The 22,010-nt window shown below is 47.5% G+C and overlaps 2 protein-coding genes across 2 annotated transcripts; one reads left to right on the top strand and one right to left on the bottom strand.

Annotated features, from left to right (window-relative positions):
• Positions 1 to 1,592: 1,592 nt before the first annotated feature.
• On the top strand, positions 1,593 to 19,829 carry CORO1A (coronin 1A). Its single transcript, XM_083469200.1, has 11 exons — positions 1,593 to 1,745; positions 2,922 to 3,124; positions 9,464 to 9,586; positions 11,342 to 11,471; positions 11,596 to 11,780; positions 13,040 to 13,159; positions 15,001 to 15,105; positions 15,423 to 15,568; positions 16,119 to 16,176; positions 16,705 to 16,920; positions 17,074 to 19,829. The coding sequence occupies exons 2-11, from the start codon at positions 2,927 to 2,929 to the stop codon at positions 17,176 to 17,178; spliced, it is 1,386 nt and encodes a 461-aa protein (XP_083325326.1). The 5' UTR covers positions 1,593 to 1,745; positions 2,922 to 2,926; the 3' UTR covers positions 17,179 to 19,829.
• BOLA2B (bolA family member 2B) lies at positions 19,040 to 21,883 on the bottom strand. Its single transcript, XM_083469271.1, has 3 exons — positions 21,735 to 21,883; positions 20,893 to 20,990; positions 19,040 to 19,329 (listed from the first exon to the last, which is right to left on the bottom strand). Exons 1-3 carry the CDS (start codon positions 21,807 to 21,809, stop codon positions 19,227 to 19,229), a joined length of 276 nt encoding a protein of 91 aa, XP_083325397.1. The 5' UTR covers positions 21,810 to 21,883; the 3' UTR covers positions 19,040 to 19,226.
• Between the last annotated feature and the right edge of the window lie 127 nt (positions 21,884 to 22,010).

The raw sequence follows: 22,010 nt of genomic DNA on the forward strand, positions 1-22,010 counted from the left end.
TAATGGGGCCTCCTGCTGCTGCTGCTGCACCGCCGAACGATTTCTGGTCTCATCCTGAAGCAAAGTTCTTAACCCGAGGTACTATTTCCGGGTTAGCAGAGTCTGTAACCTGAAGTGCCTGTAATCCGAGGTACCACTGTATATGTGGCTGATGGGTCCATACTACAACTCCCATCAGCCCCAGCCAGCAAAGCATTTTGGGAAAGTACCATAGCTGTAGTAAAGCATCTGTGGAAGCAAATATCAGGCCGTCCCACAAGGCAGCAGATTCCTCCAGGAAGCAACTTGGGTAGCCACCGCCCTGTGAGAAAACCATGCACCCCTAATTTCCCCTCTGTCTGCTCATTCCAGCTGCAAAAATGGATGTTTCTCTCTCAGTCTGTGTACACCTTGCTGTTTACTCCATCTCCAGCGTGCTCCCGCCACAAGTGTTTGAAGCTGAGTACATGTGACGTTAGCTAGAACTCATGTGCATCTTGCAGTTTATTAAGAAAAACTCTGGTTTGGTGCGTTTTCTCTCAAACCAGCTGCCATCTGATTTGAAAACGTAAGCCACATTCACTTCGCAGTTAAGCTGAGGTGTGTACATTTGAGGGAACTGTTGCACATGCACACAAGCTGACAGCCTTGTGAAGAGGATATGGGGTTGCATGCACGGGGGAAACCAAAGCGGTCGTGTCTGTTGGGTTAAGATACCCCCCCTTCCCCTTTCTTGGAAGTCTGTAAGTGTGCGTGTGTGGTCTCGCTGCATTTTAAGCCCCTGATGTGTACATAGCCTCACACACATAACAGGTAACAGCTAACATTTACTCAGAAATAAGCCCCACTGTGTAAAATAGCACTTACCGCAGGTTAAGTGTGTGTAGGATTTGCAGCTACAGTCTTCCAAGAATTTAGGTGAATTGCCCATTCAGGGGACCACCCCCAGCCATAAAAGAACATTAGTATTTTATTTTTTTGCAAAACCGTGGGCTCTCAGCGGGTGACACTTGGGGACAATGTTGTAGTGATATAGATCTGTTTGCTGGAGTTGGCCAACAAACTCACAGTACATACCTTCAGAGCCACAAGGCTTAGAAATTTGGGGATTTATTTCAAAATGAAAGCATTGCTTTTTAAGGAGCTGAATTCTGCTCCTGTACCACCTTCTACATTTTGGGCTACTGTGGAATCTAAGGCTTGGATGCAGCCTTGCTTATTACTAAAGGATGGGTGTGAGCAAGGAAGCAAAGTATACAAAGGCATGTGCACAAATTTTTAGAAAGATAAAGCAGGTAACAGCTAACATGCTATCCGATTATAATTTTACCAAAAAGCCACCGGGCTGTGGCGAACTGTTCCTTCAGGCAGGAGCGAAGAGACCTGTGCCGCCTGCAACCTTTCCAAATAGTTGGTTTAACGAGGCATCCCTTCCAAACCGTTTGCGTGTCTCTGTTTAGCACAAACGTATCAGTAATTCTCTGTAACGTTCAGGATGAAGAATATGTACGGAGAGGAAATGAGATGGGGGAGAAAGAGAGAGAGACCTGAAGATGGATGCTCTGTGTATGTGTGTCTGTTTGTGTGTAGGGCGAGATATGACTAGCAGAGCCTCTGAGCTCCCTGCTTGGCGCACGCTGAGCGCTGGCCCTTTAAGAGACCAGCCCTCCTCGCTCTGACAGTTCCAGGGCGATGGCTCTGTTAAAAAGCTCTGAGCAGCTTCATCTCCAATTCATTGTGTGGTGCATCTGCAAAAGAGGCTGCAGGTGAGAGTTTGGGGCTGGGGGGCGGAAGGACCTTCCGGTTGGGAGGGGGAGATGGCAGTGAATTGGGGAGGGGGCTTTTGCTCGCAGAGCACTGGGGGGGCCTCTTGTATTGATTATTTTATGCCTGAAGCACTTTTCAACGTGCAAAACGCTGCATGTTGCATGTTCCTCCTGTAATACCTAATTCACAGGACCCTGTGAGGCAGGTCACAAAATTTACTATTCCCATTTTAAAGCATGCGAAGCCAACCATTTTTTAAAAAGAAAAATCTCTTGTGGCTTAATCTGTGCTCAGGATTTTGCTGTATTTAGAATTTTCTTTCCAGGTCACATTGGCTAGCAACCCTTGGCGTGTGATGTGTCTGTTGTCCCCTGCGCCCAGGCATGGTGTCATAGATGGAGTGTTTGGTTTTAGGTCAGATAGTCCTGGTTTCAAATTGTCACACCCCAAGTGAAGTGAACTCGGTGACTGTGGGCACATTTTTATCCTCAGCCAAACCCACCTCGCAGGATTGTTGTGAGGATAAAATATAAGCCCATATATATCATCCTTAGAAGAAGAATGGCATGCAGATCTGACAAAGGCATCGGGTCCAAAAAAAATTGCCTTCCCTTTCCCACATGCGGCTTGGCTTTGTTGCTTGGGTAATCTAAAGAGTTTGGCGCCGTTCAAACCAAATCGTGCTCATTGGGGGAGCAAATATGGACTTATCAGGAGCTTATTTCTTACGGGCATGGGATCGGGCTGCTTATACCTCTCATTTGAAACGTGCAGGCATCTCCCGAAAGGGCTGCCTGCACGGTGCTTGTGGAACTGCCTGCCACTCCTGATCTTTCCCAGAATCTGAATGCTGTTTTGGTTGGGGTGTTTGTGGGGCTTCAGGTGTGGTTTTGCTGGTTGGGGGAGCTTGCCAGGGCAAGGAGCGAGGATGCACAACCCTCAATTATCTTGCAGACTGTGTGACTTTGAAATGATGGCATGATTGAGACCATTGGGGCCACAGCTAAGACTTCCTAGCTGCCAGGCTGTTATATGGTCTGAGATATAAATACTGGGTTGAGGGGTTTGGTGACTCTCACCAGTGCTTACGGGACTAGGAATTTGACCCTGGGACCATTGTGATTTGATGCCCCCCAACAATGTGCAAGTGAAACTCTTTGTTTTTGTTTTTGCAGGAACCATGAGCCGTAAAGTTGTGAGGTCCAGTAAGTTCCGCCATGTCTATGGACAGCCGGTCAAGGCTGACCAGTGTTACGATGACATCCGTGTGTCCCAGATGACCTGGGATGGGAATTTTTGCTCCGTCAACCCCAAATTCCTGGCCATCGTTGTGGAAGCTAGTGGCGGAGGAGCCTTCCTGGTCTTGCCATTGTCCAAGGTATGTGAGCCACTCTCTGGAAAGATGGCCTTTCTAGAATCTCCTGACCCCCACGGACCTCAGCCCTCAACTCCCACCAAATTCAACCCCTTTCAGCCCAGCCACCGCCAACCGACAGCTACATGCATGAATCTTAACTCTGAGGTCTCTCCCCCCCCCCCCGTCTTTCCGGGGTGGCGCTCTGAAGATGGCACAGAGGAGGAGGGACGGGGAACTTGTGAAACTGCCGAAACGACAGATCTCTTTCGACAGGTTTTTTGTTTTGCCTTAAATGGCCTGAAGTTTGAACCTGCTGCGGAAATGGGGCCTTGAGAAAGAGGAAGTGGGTTTGGGGCAGGCAGAGAGGGGAAGGAAATCGGGAGAGCGCTTGGTAACTAATGAAGCTCTCTCGGCCTGCTCTGCCTGTGATCCAGTTCCATGCGCCCCCTAACTTGCTCCCCTTTACTGCCACCCCAAAAACCCCTCTGCACCATTCCCCAGAAATGGAAGCCAACAAGTGATGGATTCAGCCTTTCTCTAGGCCTCACGTCCTTTCCAGTTCTTCCAGTGAAACCAATTGCCATTGTTAGATGTCTGGCTTTTGCCTGACCCCCAGACCTCATGTTTTACAAGTGACTCTCTTCCCCTCCTGTTTGGTTGGGGCATTTTCTATCTTTTTGTCACATTTGAGGTCTTGGTAGGTTAATGCTTCTGACGATGCCCCTCTACTTCTCAACGTGTGTGGGTTTGTGTGGTTCAGTCTAGTCACAACACACTCAAGGACCCCTCCCCCCCCAAAAAAAATGCTTCTTCATTTTTTATTTGGCCACTAAGTTGAGGCTCAAAGCTGAGGCCGGGCCTCCTCGCCCCTCCACATTTTCCTCTGCGACGATCTTGTGTTTGCCCCTAGGACACAAGTGTCTCATGACTCCAGCGTGATATGGGAAGGAGGAGCGGATTCACACTCCTGAGAGCGACAAAATGGGGGAGAGGGGAGGAGGGGAAGTGCGAGAGGGAAGCCATGTGAGTGTTGCTGATCCCAGTGAGGCTGATCCCCTTTCCAGCAGGGCAAATGGCCCTTGACGTTGGCCCATTGTTCCTTACTTGGTTGCTGGACTCCCACCCAGGTTCCGGTTCCAGCCCATTTATTGGGTGGACGGGACAAGCAAATCTCTTGGTGGTCACAAGCAGAAGAAACTCGGTCCCAGAAGAAGCAACAGGGAGGGAGACAGATTGCAGAGCTGGCATTTACAATGTGCAGAAGGCTGGAGTGGCGATCTAGAACAGCCATTGGGATATGTGGCATGAGTCCAAGTGTGGGTGGCTAGCTTAAGCCCAATAAGGCTGATCAGACAACAGAGGCTGCTCCATTAGAGCGAATGGGGCTCACCAAATTCTCAGTTTGCCCTCAGCCAATCACCACTTGTCTGCCTTCTTATTGACAGCCAAGCTGGGGGCAGAACTGCATGCCATTGGCTCTGGCGCCACCTACTGTCAGCTCCCCTGCTGTCTGCCCTGCTAAGCCCAATGGGCACCAAGCAGCACTGCGGTCAAATCTGTGGGTCACATACCTTTGAAAGGGTAGCCCGGGGTTGCAAGATCCTTTTTAAAAAATAAATTTTATGAAGGTTTATAGAGAAAAATACAAAACTTAATGCCCCCCTTTTAAAAACCAAGCTAAAACCTTTATCTAAAAACATAAAGGGGGGGAGAGAAGAAATAGAGAAAGAAATAATGAAAAAGAGAGTAGAAAATAGGGTAAAAGAGAAAGATTGGGGGGAGGGGGACCACCTAAAGGCAGCCAGGCCTGTTGTTGTGCATTTCATAGCAGGCTGATGCCAGGAAGCGGAGGTTTTCACAGCATGGAGATAAACGTGATCACTTGCTGCTGTGATTCAGCTTGCTAAGAAGCGGTGCCTAAATTGAATAGATAAAAATAGCCAACTGTGGCAGTGATATCTGCAGATCAACCTTTCACTCAAGGCACAGGAGCATAGGCTGGTTGAAACGTTGACAACTCTGCAGTTCTTTCAGTGGAGCTATGCGGTTTTGGGGGGAGGAGAATTGGTGGCAAATGCCTCTCTGTTTTTGCGCAAAGGAGCTGAAGAAGGAAGGGAAGTATCAAAGTGGGGTGGGTGGCAAAGAAGTAGAAAGGAGAACTTGGCAAGGAGGGTTGCAAAAATCCAGCCACCCAGTTAGCCACTGGCACTTCGGACAGAGCCTGACAACCGGCACTTGGCCTGCTGCCATCGCCTCCCCTCTTAGCTGGCTCCTGGGGCAAAAAGCTTATTTCTGCAGAAGATTTATAAAGTGCTTGATCAAAGAGCTCTCCAAGCAGTGTTCAGATGAAATTGTACATGAAACGCAGCTAAAACCCACAAACCATTTAAAAGCAAACATGCAGCAAACTATCACCATTAAAAAACAAACCCCGAAGATAAAAGCCTTAAAACTTTAAATGAAGATAGGTTTTAAGAGAAGCAGTCTTGTCGGCTCCTAAACTTTTTGAAAAGGGATTGCACTCCTGCAAATAATATTTCAGGGTGGGGCCAGTGTCAGGGGTCGCCACTGCTGTGGACCCCCAGACCCCCCTGGCCCTCATCTGCCCCGCTCCAAGAGTGAGGAGATCCAACTGCATCTTCCACTTCCCTTGCCTGTTTGTTCCACAGCTGGGACTGATGGGAATTATGGTCCAAAATGTCTGGAAGGCGCCAGCTTGTGGAAGCCTGTTCTGAGGAACAGGTGTGCCTTTTGGGCTGCAAGGAGAGGGCAAGTGATTGGGTAGCGGCCAAATCTCACCCCTCAGAATTCTGGAGCGAGCACTGCATCATGGCAGAAAAGTAATATGCTTAATCTTCATAATGTAATACGCTTCATCTCTACAAGCAGGGGATGGGGAACTTATTTTTTTAAATATTTTTATTGGGTTTTCACATTTTATATAGACAAAGACAAAACACATAACACCAAAACAGACATAAAAGACAACAAACATATATAATTCCCAAAAATCTTATTTTCTAACCCTGGTCCTTGACTTCCCCCCACCCCCTCCCTTGCATCCCTATTCCCAAATTTATGTCAGCAAGTTAACATTTCTTTCCATCTTAATATTAATCCTTTTATAAAAACAAAAATAAATTTTCCCTAAGTTGGACCCCAATTCTCTTCCCTCGATTCTCATTTTTTCTTGACTAATTTTCTTATTAACTAAGCCCCCTGGTCTTGAGTGTTGTTTCAATTTAAATGCTTCCCTCCCTCCCATCCCCGCTTTGCGTCCTTTCCCAAAACATGTCCAAAATAACAGTTTTTAGCCTGGATTCCGCACATCCGAGGCTCTCAAATCCCTTTCAGCCCCTCTCCGCCAGTTTTGTTGGTAGCCCTTTTTGTCGGTCATCAGATCTCGAAAGATTTCTTTAGCGATCAATCCAGTCAGTCCATAGTCTCTTCCCATATTTAAAGACAACTGCTGAAGAATTTCCACAAGGCCTAAGTCTTGATGATAGTCGAAATCAGAGTCTATGTGGAGGCCCCATTTGTACTTCTTTATTTCAAATTCCTGAATTTTATAAACTCCCAGGGCCTCCACTTTCGTCTTCTGTATCTTTCGTAGGCTTAAAATGGATTTAATCCAGTAGTCTCCTTGCTTGTGTTCTCCAGATGTCGGCTTCTGGTTTGTATTTTCCCACATAACTTGTTCTCTTTCTTGTTTTGTCTTTTCCTCTTCTTTGTTTATTATTTCAAATTCAGCTGTGGGTTCCTTCTCACTCTGGTCCTCATCACATTCAGCAGAACTACTTGTTTCCAAATTCAAGGTCATCAATTGTTCAGTCATAACTGTAGTCTGCTCCTGTAAGGTTCCCACCAGTGCAAACATCCTTTCGATTTCTCTCAGTATCTTTCCACCCACAGCCATTGTAATTCCACAGAGTTCCCCCTAGAGGGAATCTGGTTACTTAATAGTCTTTTCTCCAACAATCCTCTGTCCTATTATTGTTTCTTTGTTTCCCACACTTTTGATTCAATTGTAGCTCCTTTTAATCCGGAGAGGTCTTAAATGGCAATTTTTCCACTATTAACCGTCCATTTGACAGCTTTGACAGCTGTCAAATTCTGCTCCTCTGTACAGGCTCCAAAGCAGGTCGCTCCCGGGCCCGGGAGGGAGGGTTGTTTACCACAAAACGAAGGCTCTTCCAACACTCCACTCTCCAGCTCAAATTTACCTTTCCAAATCTTGGAAGTTACTGTCTCTTTGAAACTCACCCTTTACCGGGTAGGCACTCCAGCTTAGTTCATAAATCGTTGCTCTGGATCTTCTGCAAGGGGGGGGGTGGGGACTTCCTTTTAGCACACCCCCCGGTCGTCTCTAATTCAGAAGGTAAAATTTTTAAAATTCGGTTCCAGATTACTCACGGGTTCTTTTTTTCAGTCCAAATTCCAAGGAAGGAAGTCAGCGCTCTCCAGTTATGGCTCGCGGCTTCTCTCAGCGGCGGTAGTAGACGACTCTCAGTGCCGCGCCGTCCCCCGTATCCCCTTTCGCGGATCAGGGGGGGCGCTTAAGGCACCCGCCGAGTCTTCAGTCCGCAGGCATCCGCGCCTGCGGTTTTTAAGGGTCCCCGTGTCGCCGGCACGGCAAAGACCCATCCACCGCTGAGCCGATTCCCTCCGGAGCTCGGAGGGAATCCGCCATTTCCAGATCGCGCCAACCCGGAAGTCCGGGGATGGGGAACTTAGGTCCTGCCCCAGGTGTTATGGAACTCCAACTCCCATCAGTCCCAGTCAGCATGGCAAGTTGCCAGGGATGATGGGAATTGTAGTCCAGAGTTGTCAAGAGGGCCGCAGGGTTCCACATCTCGGCTCTAAAGTCTGAGAAACCCTGATCTGGACTGGAGAGCCACCACTGGAATGAGTTACATCAGAGTTGGGGCCTTACCTGGAATGCCTCCCCAACTCTGCTTGAAACTTGAACCTGTGCCATCTGCCAACACTGGAAAGCAGTTGAGAACAATTTAAGTCAGGGAAGGCAGCCAAGAACTGCCAGGAAGAAGGGGGAACTATGCTGGCAAGTCAGCACTGGGGGAACTTTGGAGTCTAGGACTCCTACTTCTTCCTTGCCGTTATAAATACTTGTGTTGGGGCGAGCTGCTTCTGGATTTCCAAACCTTTGCATGTTTTGTGGAATCTCCTACATGTCTCTAACAGGGATGGAGTTGGGGGGGGGGTGGAGAAGGCTGGTAGCTGCCAGGTAGTTTGTGTAAGGTGGTTTATTGCAGGCCCATAACCAGAGGGGGAGACAGTGCTTTAGTTTCATTGAGAGGCACTGGAAAGAAACACCGTTCATTTGTGGGATTTTAACTGTCTTGTGAATTAATTGGTTCTCCAACTTTTTTTCTCTGGGCCACACTTTCAGTGTCGCAACGAAATTTTTATTAGTGAGAAATACAACTCCTAGCTGTTCTTGGCACCTGTCTCTCTCAAGAAACAATGGAGTGTGCCTCTCAGGGTGAAGTCAAACAGCTGCATTAGCAGCACCAAAGTTGATACTGTTTCTGGTTGTATATTCCAAAAAAAATCATTTTGATGCTATACTCAGTGCCAGATTTACGTATAAGCTAAACAAGCTATAGCTTAGGACCCCACTCTCTTGGGGCCCCCCAAAAAATTAAAGGGGGGGGACTGGATGTACATTTCCAAAATATAAGATAAAAAACCAAATAAAACAATACCTACATACAGCAAATGGCATTAGATAGATACCTATTAGGTCCATAAATTACCATATAGCATATATTCAACACAAAAACAGCGACAATTTGTTGACAAAGGACAGCTGCACAGATAAAGGGCTCCATTACCTTCAGTAGCTTAGGGCCTCATCAGACCTAAATCTGGCCCTGGCTATACTATACTATATTACTGAATATACTATATTACCGAATTGTTTAAAAGTTTCTTTGATTCTCCTTGAATCTTCCTGCCACATTTGCCATCCTCTCCTGCCACACCATTTGAGAACTACAGACCTGGGACAACCCCCCCCCCCGAAAATATGGATGTCTGCAAAAGTTCAGGGTTGTTTTTATTATTTATGTAATCAGAAGAACAGGGCCCTTCCGTTGTAAATGAGTCTTTTATGTCTCAATCTCTTTGTCGGCCACTTTCTCTACTGGGGCCAGCTGCCAAACTCTATTAAGTCAATTAGATATGGGTGCCCCTTTCAAGTTTCCCCCCCAAAGCCAGGCTTATCACAAGTCTAGCTGCTAGCAAATAAGTAAGAAATTTAAATGAAGTATTGGCTTTTTGACCCTGAAGTATATCCAGTCAAACTCACTTGGCCCTCTCTCCCCTCCTCTTTTGCAGACTGGCCGCCTGGATAAGGCGGCCCCGGTGGTCTCGGGTCACACAGCCCCCGTGCTGGATGTGGAGTGGTGCCCCCACAATGACCACATCATTGCCAGCGGGTCTGAGGACTGCAGCGTTATGGTGAGTGGGAGCAACTGGATGGGGGAAAGGGATGGGGGTGGGGGAAGGTAGGAGCAGGGCTCATTTGCCAAGAGCAGGGTGGACGGAGACAAGTGGGTGGGGCTTAGAGGGAGATGTTGGGGGAGGAGCTTAGGGTGCTTCCAGACAGGGGCACTGGTGGGCAGTGCTTGATGGAACCTGTGCAGGTTGAGGGTTTTTTTTTTTTGCCCTCCCCTTTGTCACTCCAGGGAGGCGGGTGGCACTGTGGTCTAAACCACTGAGCCTTAGGCTTGCTGATCAAAAGGTCGGCGGTTCGAATCCCTGTGACGGGGTGAGCTTCCGTTGCTTGGTCCCAGCTCCTGCCAACCTAGCAGTTCGAAAGCACGCCAGTGCAAGTAGATAAATAGGTACCGCTCCGGCGGGAAGGTAAACGGCATTTCCGTGCCCTGATCTGGTTTTGCCAGAAGTGGCTTAGTCATGCTGGCCACATGACCCGGAAAAAATGGCTGCAAAGCAGACAAACGCCGGCTCCTTCGGCCTGTAAAGCGAGATGAGCGCCGCAACCCCAGAGTCGTTCGCAACTGGACTTAACTGTCAGGGGTCCCATTACCCTTTATCTTTTGTCACTCCACGCCTTACCTCCTCTCAGGAAGCTGGGGAGAAAAGGCATGGGATGGGCAGGCAGATACAAAGGGAATAGGGTGGAGCACATAGAATGATAAAATCACAGAAGGGACCTTGAGGATCATATTGTCTGCTCCCTGAAACGCAGGAAGATGTAGCTGTACCTTACAGGGATTTAGCCTGCAACCTTGGCATTACCAGCGCCACACTATAGCTGACTATATGGACACAGGTGCCGCTGTGGTCTAAACCAGTGAGCCTCTTGGGCTCACCGATCAAAAGGCTGGCAGTTCAAATCCCCGCAACGGGGTGAGTTCCCGTTGCTCGGTCCCTGCTCCTGCCCACCAAGCAGTTCAAAAGCACACCAGTACAAGTAGATAAATAGGTACCGCTCCGGTGGGAAGGTAAACAGCGTTTCCGTCATGGTGTTCCATTGCACCAGAAGCGATTTAGTCATGCTGGCCACATGACCTGGAAAACTGTCTGTGGACAAACACTCCCTCGGCCTGAAGTGAGATGAACGCCACAATCCCATAGTCGTCTTTGACTGGACTTAACCATCCAGGGGTCCTTTACCTTATAGCCAACTATCCATGAAAGGGTTCCAAAAGTCAAGGGGGCGGATCTTCAAGGGGGAGATAAAGGGTTGTCTTCAACTACCTTTTACTCATAGTAGAACCATTGAAATGAATGGATCCGTAAATGGCCATCAACAAGTTAGAGCCATTGATTTCAGTGGCTGTTCCCCGAGTGAAAGTTGAAAACAACCCAAACGTAACCCAAAGGTCACCTAGAAAAGAATTCATCTGGTAGGTGAGAAGGACTGTCCCCCTTATTAGGATTTATTCCTACCCCCTGCAAGCCCAAATAAATAGCGATCTGTGTAGCGCCCTGCAGAACCTCACAGGGAATGGCACAGTGCAATAATTCAAGGAGCGCGCCTTAACAGCTTCTCTGACACCCTGGGGGGGGGGGATGGTTCTCACCCAGATGACACCCACTGGCAAACCTATAGCCCCCAACAGGCCATTTCCTGGTTTGCTTATGGGTCTGGCTGCCCCTGCAGGTATGGGCTAGGCATGGCTGGGAGCGAGGAAGGGGGTTGCCTCTTGCTCCCGATGTCCTCCATTCTCTTTGGTGCCTTGCTTTCAGGTCTGGGCAGTGCCTGAAGCCGGCCTCGTGAGGTCCTTGAGCGATCCTCTGGTGACCCTCGAAGGCCACTCCAAGCGGGTGGGGATTGTCACGTGGCACCCGACGGCGCAGAACCTCCTGCTGAGCGCAGGTAATGAGCGGCAGGTGCATGGCGGGCTCACGGAGGCGCCGCACTCGCAATCTGGCTGGCGCGCAATCCTCTCTCCCTTCCATTGCTGGTCCTTTGTTATCGATGGCCTTGCTCTCTTTTGCAGGCTGTGACAATGCAGTGACGGTCTGGGACGTGGGGGTCGGGCAGGCGGCCCTCTCCATGGACGAGATGCACCCAGATGCCATCTACAGCGCGGCCTGGAACCAGGACGGGTCGCTGCTGTGCACGGCCTGCCGGGACAAACGTGTCCGGGTGTTCGACCCGCGAGCGGGAGGCGCCGTTGCCAATGTAAGTATGAACTGCAAACTGCGGAAGTCTGTGTCCTGTGGCAGCAGGAGGGGCAAATCTAGATCAGTATACAAGACCAAGTGAATAATTCCCTAAGCCAAGCTAAAGGGTCCCTCCATCCCAGAATTTGATCTGCGAACAGCAGAATCCCACAAGGCAGGGCCAGGTGAAGTTAGCTGCCCCCTGTTGCTTGATCTGGGAACCAGAGGTCCCACAGCTTATATCAGGCTTCCTCACACTCGGCCCTCCAGATGTTTTTGGCCTCCCATGATCCCTAGCTAGAAGGACCAGTGGTCAGGGATGATGGGAATTGTAGTCTCAAAACATCTGGAGGGACGAGTTTGAGGAACCCGGCTTATATGCAGGCTTCATTCTTAACTCCCACACAGAATACATTTTTTGTTGTTAACAGCTTTTTATTGAATTTTCCAAAAAGAAGTGATAACAAATACATACAAGCTAAATAATAATACCATATTGCCCCAAATATAAGCCGCTCCCTTAAAATTCCGCAGGCACTCATACCCGTTCCGTTTTACCGTATGTCTGTTTCAGCAGCGATATCGTAAAAGGTCGTGAATTTAAGCTGCACTTTAACTTTTCATGGTTAGAATTTGGGGGGAAAGTGAGGCTTATATTCAGGCCAATACGGTAAATCAATACTAGTCTAACCCCCTGCAATATCATATATAATACTTACAGTGATCTTGATTTTCCAGTGCCACTCCAACAGCACCACCCATGCATAAGAGGGAGCTTGCAGTAGTGGGGGGGGGGGGTGGATGTTTGCAGAAGTACAAAAAAACCCACCTTTACAGAAATACATCTGAAAGACTCCCCTGTCCCAGGTAGTGTAATTAGGACTGAGCATGCTCAGTGGGCGTGGAATGCTCCACTTTGTCAAAGCTTATTGGCCACCTATAGAAACATCACCCACGACTCTGCCTCGTGCTTTAAGAGAGGGGGAAAAACAACAACAATCTTGGATTGCAGCTGTTGCAACATCTTCCATGACCATAAATTGATTAAACAGGGAGAGATAATTCTTCGGGTATCTGGTGCCAACCCATTTAACTGGAGAGTCCTGAATCTGTAAAGCTGTGAGCAAGAGACACCCATCAGGCATCGTGGGGAGGAAATGGAGCCTGTCTCCCTAGCGAGTGGCACTTTATAGGTGTGGGCGGAGCCTACCTGGAATAGGTGTGGCCAAAGTCTTGGCTGTATCTGATGCTTCCTCGTGCCTCTTCTTCCCACCACAGGAGCTGCCCCGCCCCCACGAGGGCTCGCGTCCTGTCCGGGCGATTACTGTGAACGATGGAAAGCTCTTCACAACGGGCTTCAGCCGCATGAGTGAGCGTCAAGTGGCGCTGTGGGACCTGGTGAGAAGAAAGGAGGGTTGTCCTCTCCGATTGTCAGGATGTGTACCTTTCGTTGCCGTAATGGAGAAGGGGGAACACCCCCCCCCTACTTCAAGGGAGGCTTGCTAATAAAAGGACATACCGTATATTGTACATTACACGGCCACCTGTGCCCCCCCTCTACATAATTAAACAAAGAAAACGTTTTAAAAGAAAAGTAGTACACGTTTCAGATTCCAAAAGAGTAGTAGGCATGTTGGTTTGTTGCAGTGAAAATGACGAGGTGTCTTGTGGCACCTTAAAGGCCACTAACGGCTTTTAAGCTTTCATTGACTTCAGTCCCTGCAGCTGCAGTGACAAGTTAGCAGTCAAATACACACACACACACACACACACACACACACACACACACACGATTGGGGGAATTGCGTGTGTTATCACAGGTACTCTAGTTATTGCTCATTAACTTTCTTTTGAACAAGATTTTTGAATAACGTAGCATTTATTTTGCACTTTTTTTTGGCTCATAAAGCATGTGGTTCCCCTTAATTCTGTCAGCAGTTCTGACAAAAATCTCTGTAAAACAGACCAGCTGTTATGCCCACATTACAGACTGAGTGTTGATACTGAGGCTGCTCACCTAAAACTGCCTTCTTCTGCTGGAGATGTGGTCTCCTAATTCAGAATTCAATCTCTTCAGTGCTATTTTTCTGGAAAAAGAGGTGCTGGTACTCACCATGAATGCTTATTCTATTTTCTTTCTTTTTTTCAATTTTTTTAATTGATTTTCCAAATTTATAACAAACATAAACAACAAAAAAGGGGGGAAAAACATTACAATATAAAAAACATACAAACATTAATCCTATTATAATCCCGTTTTTGTTACCATTGTTAGATGACTTCCTCAAATCCTTCTAGCTGAGTTTCTATATGACTCATTGTAGCAATTTTCCAATACTAATTTCCAATGAAATTAACTTAGTCAATTAACATCTTTCTTTCTTATCATATTCACTTCTATCCATAGTATTATGCAATTTAAAACATTTAACTCCTAAGCCAATTTGGTATTCACAAATAGTGCTACTTATATTATCTTAGAATATTTTACTCAATAATCCTTTAAATTTCTTCCATTCTTCTTGGTACTCCTCCTCTTTCTGTTCGCGGATTCTTCCAGTCAGGTCGGCCAGCTCCAAAAAGGCCATCATGATTGCTTATTCTCTTATAATGGCAATGGCGCCCACCTGAGAGGTGCTGGAACTGAGTTCTGGCTGGGAAAAAAGCCCTGAGTCCTTTGGCTACTGTGCTATGAGCCTGCAACCATGGGTCATCTCCAATCTAGTCCTCCTCAGTGTAGACCTACCAAAGTTAATACAGTGGTACTTCGGGTTACATACACTTTAGGTTACATATGCTTCAGGTTACAGACTCCGCTAACCCAGAAATAGTGCTTCAGGTTAAGAACTTTGCTTCAGGATGAGAACAGAAATTGTGCTCCAGCGGCACGGCGGCAGCAGGAGGCCCCATTAGCTAAAGTGGTGCTTCAGGTTAAGAACAGTTTCAGGTTAAGTATGGACCTCCGGAACGAATTAAGTACTTAACCTGAGGTACCACTGTACACGTGGCTAACTTACGTTCCTTAATCTCAATGAGTAGAGCGTTGCTGGATAAAACCCCATGTTTAGTGGTTCGAGAACCCCTTCATCCAGCAATGGGGATACCGACCACATGAGAATATATGCTGCTTCTTCATAAGCAGAATTGCCTTCAACTTGGCATTTCTAGTCTCTCTTCCTCCTTGGACTCTTGCTCCCACCCACTTAAATTTAACTTGCTTTCTCACTTTTACTCTGCAGAGGAAACCTGAGGAGCCATTAACCCTCCAGGAGCTAGACACAAGCAGCGGAGTCCTTCTGCCTTACTATGATCCAGACACCAACGTGGTTTACCTGACTGGCAAGGTGAGTCCTGGATGGATGGGGCTGTCTGTGTTTAGAAGCAGAACTCCAGAGGAGCTGTTCACAATTTTTGTGATGCTAATCGAGGGGGTTGTGGTGATCTGAGGGAAGAGAGCAGGGGAGAGCTTGAAACCGACATTTCAAGAGAGGAAGAGGGGAACAGAAACTTCTTCTAAAGAGAGGGCAAAATTTCGCATCCTTCACTGGAATTTTTAGAAGTGCGTCTCAGCTTACAGGGAGGAAGAGGGGGGTTTACAGTTGGGAAAGCTCTGGAATGACGAGGATGAATCAAACCCTTGTATTTACCTGTGTTGTTGCAGGGAGACAGCAGCATCCGTTACTTTGAGCTCACGGGAGAGGCACCCTTTGTGCACTACTTATCCATGTTCACCTCCAAGGAGTCGCAGCGAGGAGGAGGCTGGATGCCCAAGCGAGGCTTGGATGTCAGCAAATGCGAGATTGCCAGGTATTTTGTGAATGTGTTTGTGTTTCTTCCTCTTCCCACCCCGCACCCAAAGGAGGGCATGCCCGGTCCCTTTCCTCCTGCCTCAATTTATTCCCCCAGCACCCCTGCCAGGTAAACTTAGCTGCCCCGTTGGCTTCTATTTGTTGATGGACTGCAACTCCCATCACCCCTGCCCATCGGCCATGCTGGCTTGGGGCTGATGGGAGCTGGAGTCCAGCAACATCCACAGGGACACAGGTTATCCATTCCTGCGCTAATAAATAGTAACTGGTCCAGTGAGCTTCATAGTTGGGTGGGGATTTGAACCCCCATTTTGCTAGTCCTGGTCTGAAACACCAATCCGCCTTCCCTCCAGATGTTTAGGACTACAACTCCCATCAGCCCAGCCAGTACCATGTTGGGTCAATGCTTCTCTAACCACTGCACCGCCCTGCCTCCCTGATCAAGGCAAAAACAAAACATCTCGGATTCTTTGGCTTTAGTTTAGGGGCATTCGCCTCCCTCCCCTCCAAGGCTTATCCTTACTAGAAGTGTTTCTTGCTTCTCTCAGGTTTTACAAGCTCCACGAGAGGAAATGTGAACCCATTGCAATGACTGTGCCTCGGAAGGTAAGCTGAGATTCCTGGGTTCTGTAAATCGTGGAGGATGGGGAGATCCACAGTGTGTCGTTGCAGAAACTCAACTTCTGTTTAAAGGCAAAATTTGCATTTATTGCTCCACCCACTTTTGTCTCTGGCCCCTCCCCCCTCTAGCATGTGGCTCTTCAAAGGCTTCCCAGAAGGGAATGTGGCCCCTAAATAATTCTCTAGCCTTGTTCTATGTAATTGAGGCATCCATTTTACCCTCTTGCCATTTGAGTTTGGATTTGTTGTTCTCAACTTTTCATAAACCACTTTGGGGTTTTTTTTTTCCTTTTCTTTCAAGCGGTATGTAAATGCCATGAAATAAATAAAAATAAATGAATTTTGGAGGGACCTTTTCAGGACATCCTTGACAGAAGGATGGACCGAGGCCCAGGAGTCGTCCCCCTGAGGGAGAGGAACTGCTGCTCTTTCCCCATTAACAGAGTGGGAGGTCTCTTTTAGATCTATCTGCCCCTTCTGTTCAGCCTGTGTCTTTGTGTGCCTTCTCTGCAGTCAGACTTGTTCCAAGAGGACCTGTATCCTGACACGGCTGGACCAGATGCTGCCCTGACCTCCCAAGAGTGGCTGTCGGGGAAGAACGCCAGCCCCATTCTCATCTCCCTCAAGGACGGCTACACGCCCCAGAAGACCAGAGAGTTCAAGGTCAACCAGACCCTCCTTCAAGGGCCCAAAAGAAGCCAACATTCCCACGAAGGGACAGCGCCAGGGGTAAGAAAGGGAGAGAGCCCAGGATCTGGGCCACCACCAGAGCAGAGCCAGTGGGTCTGGGTCCGAGGGTCATCAGAATAAGGGGCAGAGTCAGAGCTGGAAGAACCAGTTGCTGTGGGTCAGAACTGAAGCTTGCCTTGTGTTTTCCCACAGAGTCCAGCTCTGGAGCAGCTCTCAGAGGACCTGAAGCGGCTTCAAGCCACTGTCTCAGAACAGGAACGGCGCATCTCAGAGCTGGAGCAGATTGTGAAGAAATAGCACCCGCCCTTCCACTGCCACCCAACCAATAGCTGTTCTCCATCGGTCATACTGGACTTTGTTTCATTGGTCTTTTTTAAACCCTTCAGTTTTTTTAAATGGGTGGATCCTCAGGGCATTATTAAGCACCACCCACCCCCAAACTCAGGGCAGAAAGTCAGCCTGCCAGCTCCAAATGGGCTTTGCTTTTGGCTAGCCAGGTTCCACCTGCTGCCTTGATTCTGCCTGGGCAGCACTAAGCTCACCCTCTTGCCAAGTTCTTGCACGCCAGCCGCCTCTGCCCCACGACCTGCTGGCGTCCTTCTCCGCATTGCCTCCCAGCTCCCAGATTAGATGCATGGCACTGCCTCCATGTTGCTGCCTCCCCTGAGAAAACTTTACCCACCTTCAGGATTTTTGTAGAAGTGCTGTAGGACCATCTTCCTGCAGGGGTTTTGTCTCACGTTTTAACCAGGGCTGCAATGTTTCACTGACAATCAGTTGAACATTTTGGTTAACTAGGCCGGGGTATGTTTCTATTGGCCAGCAACTTGCAGGGGATGGGGTGAGTAAGTACTTCTTTTTAAAAAGCAGGTAGCAAGGGCTCTCTTAGAAGACACATTCCCTCCTATGTGTGAGAAGGGAAATATCTTTTTAAGATGTATGCTGCAACAACCGCAAGTGTGCATTACCTAATAAAGTACGCTTGTTTCTTTAGAAGTATTGTCATATGCAAGTTTATATGAATACTAGTCAAAACTCACGACGATCAATCAAGTTTTCTTGTATTGTGCGGCAGTACTAGTGGGGTTTGCCTAGTACTTATTTTTAACCTCTTCTTAAACATCACAGAGACCTCCTCCAGAAAGGTAGGCTAGAAATTAATAATACCAAGTGGCCTGACCTCCCCGTCCCCTCAGTCCAGAATGCAATCAGATAATACAAGCTCATCTTTTAAGCACCCAGAGGACAGCAAACACAATCAAAACCCTACTATTCCCATTTTTTGTCATAGTACATACAGTAGCCAGTCACACCAAGCCGTATTTCTACAGCTGTTTTGTTTAACCACTAGAGGGCAGCATAAGAGGGGTTCCCAAACTGCAGTCCCTAGCACAACACATTACAATTGCTACAACAGGTGGAGATTTCGTTAAGTGGGCCACCAAGAGCCTCAGCAATTTTCAAGTGGTCGGGAAAGTTTGGGAACCACTCTTTTACACCCAGCTGCCCTCCTCTCTCTGTCTCCCTAGCTCAGTCAGTAGAGCATGAGACTCTTCATCTCAGGGTTGTGAGGTTGAGCAAAAGATCCCTGCATTGCAGGGGGTTGGACTAGATGACCCTTGAGGTCCCTTCTATCTCCTGGGACTTTAAAATCTTACTCTGTATTTGCAAGAACAATCCCACCTCATTTACCGCTTCTTTAGGGGCCAAGACTTCTTTTAACAATCAATGGCAGGTGGGTGGGAGAGAAAGAGAAGAGATCAAGCAATGATCTCCTACCAACAAAAACAAAGTGTTAGTTTGCACACTTACTAAAAAAATGTAGCTGGAACCTTTTCACCTATAGGTAAAGGGAAAAAATTACTTAGTGCCCCATTCCCTTTGCCCCCCCTTCTTCCCCCCTCCTAAAAATCTGAAACACGCAGGATGGGAAGGTATTGTCAAAGCAGGAGTGGAAAACCTATGAGCCTCCATGTTGCTGAACTCCAACTCCCATCAGCTCCTGCCAGAATGTCCAATGGTCAGGGATGATGGGATTTGTAATCCAGCAACACCTGGAGGGTCACAGGTTCCCTATCCTTGTTTAGATAATTTGGCTTCAGAGATGCTCAGAGCAGAGTCCAACAGGTAGGAATGATTAATATAACACACAAGGAAACTGGTTTTACATTTTATTGTCTGCTACATGCTTTTCCAAGTCCTCCTAGTATTCCCACTGGGGAGACCTGGGTGGGTCCCGCGCCTGCAAATGTTTGCTCCACAGCTGCCTCTCCCGTTCCCTTGGGGGTTTGTTTTGGTCTCTGGGCTGCCGCCACCTTCTTTCCCAGGGCAGAGGAGCTCCTCTCTCACTTAGCTTCTTGTTCTTTCGCCCACTGCTCTGGCGTTAGCGTTCTCTGCTCAAAGGCATGAATGTGCTTCAACTCCTCCACTAAGACTTCATTGACCAGCCTAGGGAAGGTGGGGAGAGGAGATGGAAATAGGCAAAAATCCAAGGGCATTCTTGCTTCTAGACTGCATCTTAGTAATGCAATTTTTTAAAATACCACTCTGGCCATTTTTAGCTACCAGCAACAACTTCTAACGCACACAATCAAACCGATTAATTCAAGAAGTCAATGGTGTGGTGCGGAAACTGTTTCTCCACTCTTCTCTGTGAAAATTTTTGACATTTCCAAAAATGAATGGCTGCAGATGTGATTAGTAATGTGGGGAATCCGTACAATACCAGTCAAATTGGTTGGCTTCAAAGTCGTAATTAACTTTTTCATACCACTATACAATGAAACATCTGTATCTAATATGCAGCACTTTGGGCTGTTAGTATGTTAGTTTTCAGTGCCTTCATTTCCCCCACCCCTAAAAATTAAACAATGTAAGGGAAGTCTATGCTATTGAATTGTTATGTCTGAACATTTACAAGTACTCCAATAAATACAATTTACACGTAAGCTTTCAGTCTGTTTGAATAAAACATTCAAGCAACACTGGGGGGGGGGGAATAAAAATTACAATCATTTAAGTGCTTTTGGAAGAGACAATTATACCACATGTAAGCCTAACATGACATGCATATTTAGTTTTGTTTATTAAATACAACTCAAATGGCTAACTCCAGATAAGAGCCCCCTCTACTTAAGGCATTTTATTGATTCCAAGTTTTCCAGAAAATAATCACTGACCATGTTTTTATGGACAAAGTTTGTAAAACATTTCCTGAGTCTTGCATATTTATAAAGTGCTATTTGGTTTAATATAATTAAACTATAGGCAGCATTGATTTAGACACTTTGATCACATTAATGAAAAATCAGAACATCAATTTAATAAATTCCAAGGATACAGAAAATGTCAGTGAGTGTGTTTTTGAGATATACATAATTAATTGTGAACGCAATGGAATTTTGTAAAAGTGCAGTGTGTTAAGTAATTCAGACAGGGGTCTAATGAGCCTGGTGTAAGAGCTAACAGTGTTGGACTAGTCCAGTGATGACCAAACTTGGTCCTCCAGTTGTTTTGGAACTACAATTCCCATCATCCCTGACCACTAGTTCTGTTAGCTAGGGGTGATGGGAGTTGTAGTCCAAAAACAGCTGGAGGGCCAAGTTTGGCCATCACTGGACTAGGAGAAGACCCAGATTCAAACATCTGCTGTACCATGAAGCTCATGGAATGACCTTGGGCCAGTCACTCTCAGCCTAACCCTCCTTCACATGGTTGTTGTGAAGGTAAAATCAGGCAGGGGGCATGTGATCCACCCTGAGGTCCCTGTAGCAATGGTGGGATAGAAATGTAAGGAAATGCAAGAATGAAACAATAATGGAAGGGAGAAGTTGCTGGGTAAGGAACAGCACATGAAGCTGAAGCACTGACAAGAGCGGGTGAGAGATACAAAGAATACTTTATTTTGGAGTCTTTTGACTCAAGAATCTGAGTCTTTAAAGAGACACTGCCAACCAGTGAGAGGAGAAGAGAGTCCCCCTAGCTATTCTAACTCATTCTCTCTCTACTTACCGATGCCGCTGCAACAGGGCTTTTCCTCGGAATCGTGGGGAAACTACCAGGACTTTGAAGCTTGTGGCACAGCGTCCAGGGGTTGTGTCTTCAACCTCCTTGTGTAATGGGATGAGGAAAAGGTTGATCATACAGAGTTTAGAAGAGGAGTCAACGCAGGCCACCCCCCACCCCTCCGCAAATTCATTTCACGACCTATGTGTCGTGAAAATACAAAGCAAGCCAAGCCAAGCACCAAGGTGTGTGCATAATGCGTACCAAGCCGTACAACAGAAACAGTGACGGTCGACTCCCTACTAAGAAGGGTACACTCACTTCTATTAATCTTACTACAGAACCACACAAAGCTGGTCAAGGGTGCAGTCCTAGGTACAATTATAGAAAGTAAATCCCAGCAAGCTCAGTGGAAAACACTTAGGAATAGCAGACACGCTCATGACAATGCTAAAAGGCGTCCCACGGGTCCTAGAATATAGGTGATAGTCATTCTGGTTTGATCTCATTTTAGACAAAATTTAATATCTATCAGATGCATTACTTATCTCTTTCCTTGCACTCCTCAGTTGAGCTCCCAATATTTTAATTGCCAAGATTTGCAGCTGACAGCTAACTAGTGTGAGGCTATATTTCTGTGCACACTTTCCTCGGAGTAAGCTCACTAAACACAGCAGCCCTTCCTTCCGAGCAAACCTGGACCAGGCTGGCGCTGTGAGAGAATAAAGAGCGTCCAGGAGCCACGCAGGGAAAGGAAACAGAATGGCTCTTCCAACAAAGGAAGCGGCGGCTTCTTTTTCAGAGAAAGAGGGGCGGGTCAAAGGTCCCTGGGGGGCTGCCCCGCTTACCACATGCTCGGCCTCGAGCCCCTGGAGCAGCCGCTCCCGCAAGGCCTCCACGCTGAGAGCGCCAGACGCCTCCATCCTGCCCAGGGAAGCGCCCGAGATGAAAGAGAACCCCCAAACGCCCCACTTCCGCCTATGGCACACGTCACATCCGCCCCTGGTCTCCTCTAACCAATCACATCGACCTAAAGTCGTGCGTGCCTGCATCACTTCCGCGTAATTTATTTTACCGTAGAGAAAGAATAAATTAGAGCTGCCCCACCGCCGCAGTCTTTTGGG

Source organism: Podarcis liolepis (assembly GCF_965112155.1).
Source record: "Podarcis liolepis genome assembly, chromosome: 13".
Lineage (NCBI taxonomy): Eukaryota > Metazoa > Chordata > Lepidosauria > Squamata > Lacertidae > Podarcis > Podarcis liolepis.

Coding starts and splice junctions, on each gene's coding strand:
- BOLA2B (XM_083469271.1), bottom strand. CDS start 21,809: ATGGAGGCGTCTGGCGCTCTCAGCGTGGAGGCCTTGCGGGAGCGGCTG. Junction 20,991..21,734: donor GGCTCGAGGCCGAGCATGTG/GTAAGCGGGGCA, acceptor CCATTACACAAG/GAGGTTGAAGACACAACCCC. Junction 19,330..20,892: donor GCCCTGTTGCAGCGGCATCG/GTAAGTAGAGAG, acceptor CACCTTCCCTAG/GCTGGTCAATGAAGTCTTAG.
- CORO1A (XM_083469200.1), top strand. CDS start 2,927: ATGAGCCGTAAAGTTGTGAGGTCCAGTAAGTTCCGCCATGTCTATGGA. Junction 9,587..11,341: donor CTGAGGACTGCAGCGTTATG/GTGAGTGGGAGC, acceptor CCTTGCTTTCAG/GTCTGGGCAGTGCCTGAAGC. Junction 16,921..17,073: donor ACGAAGGGACAGCGCCAGGG/GTAAGAAAGGGA, acceptor GTTTTCCCACAG/AGTCCAGCTCTGGAGCAGCT.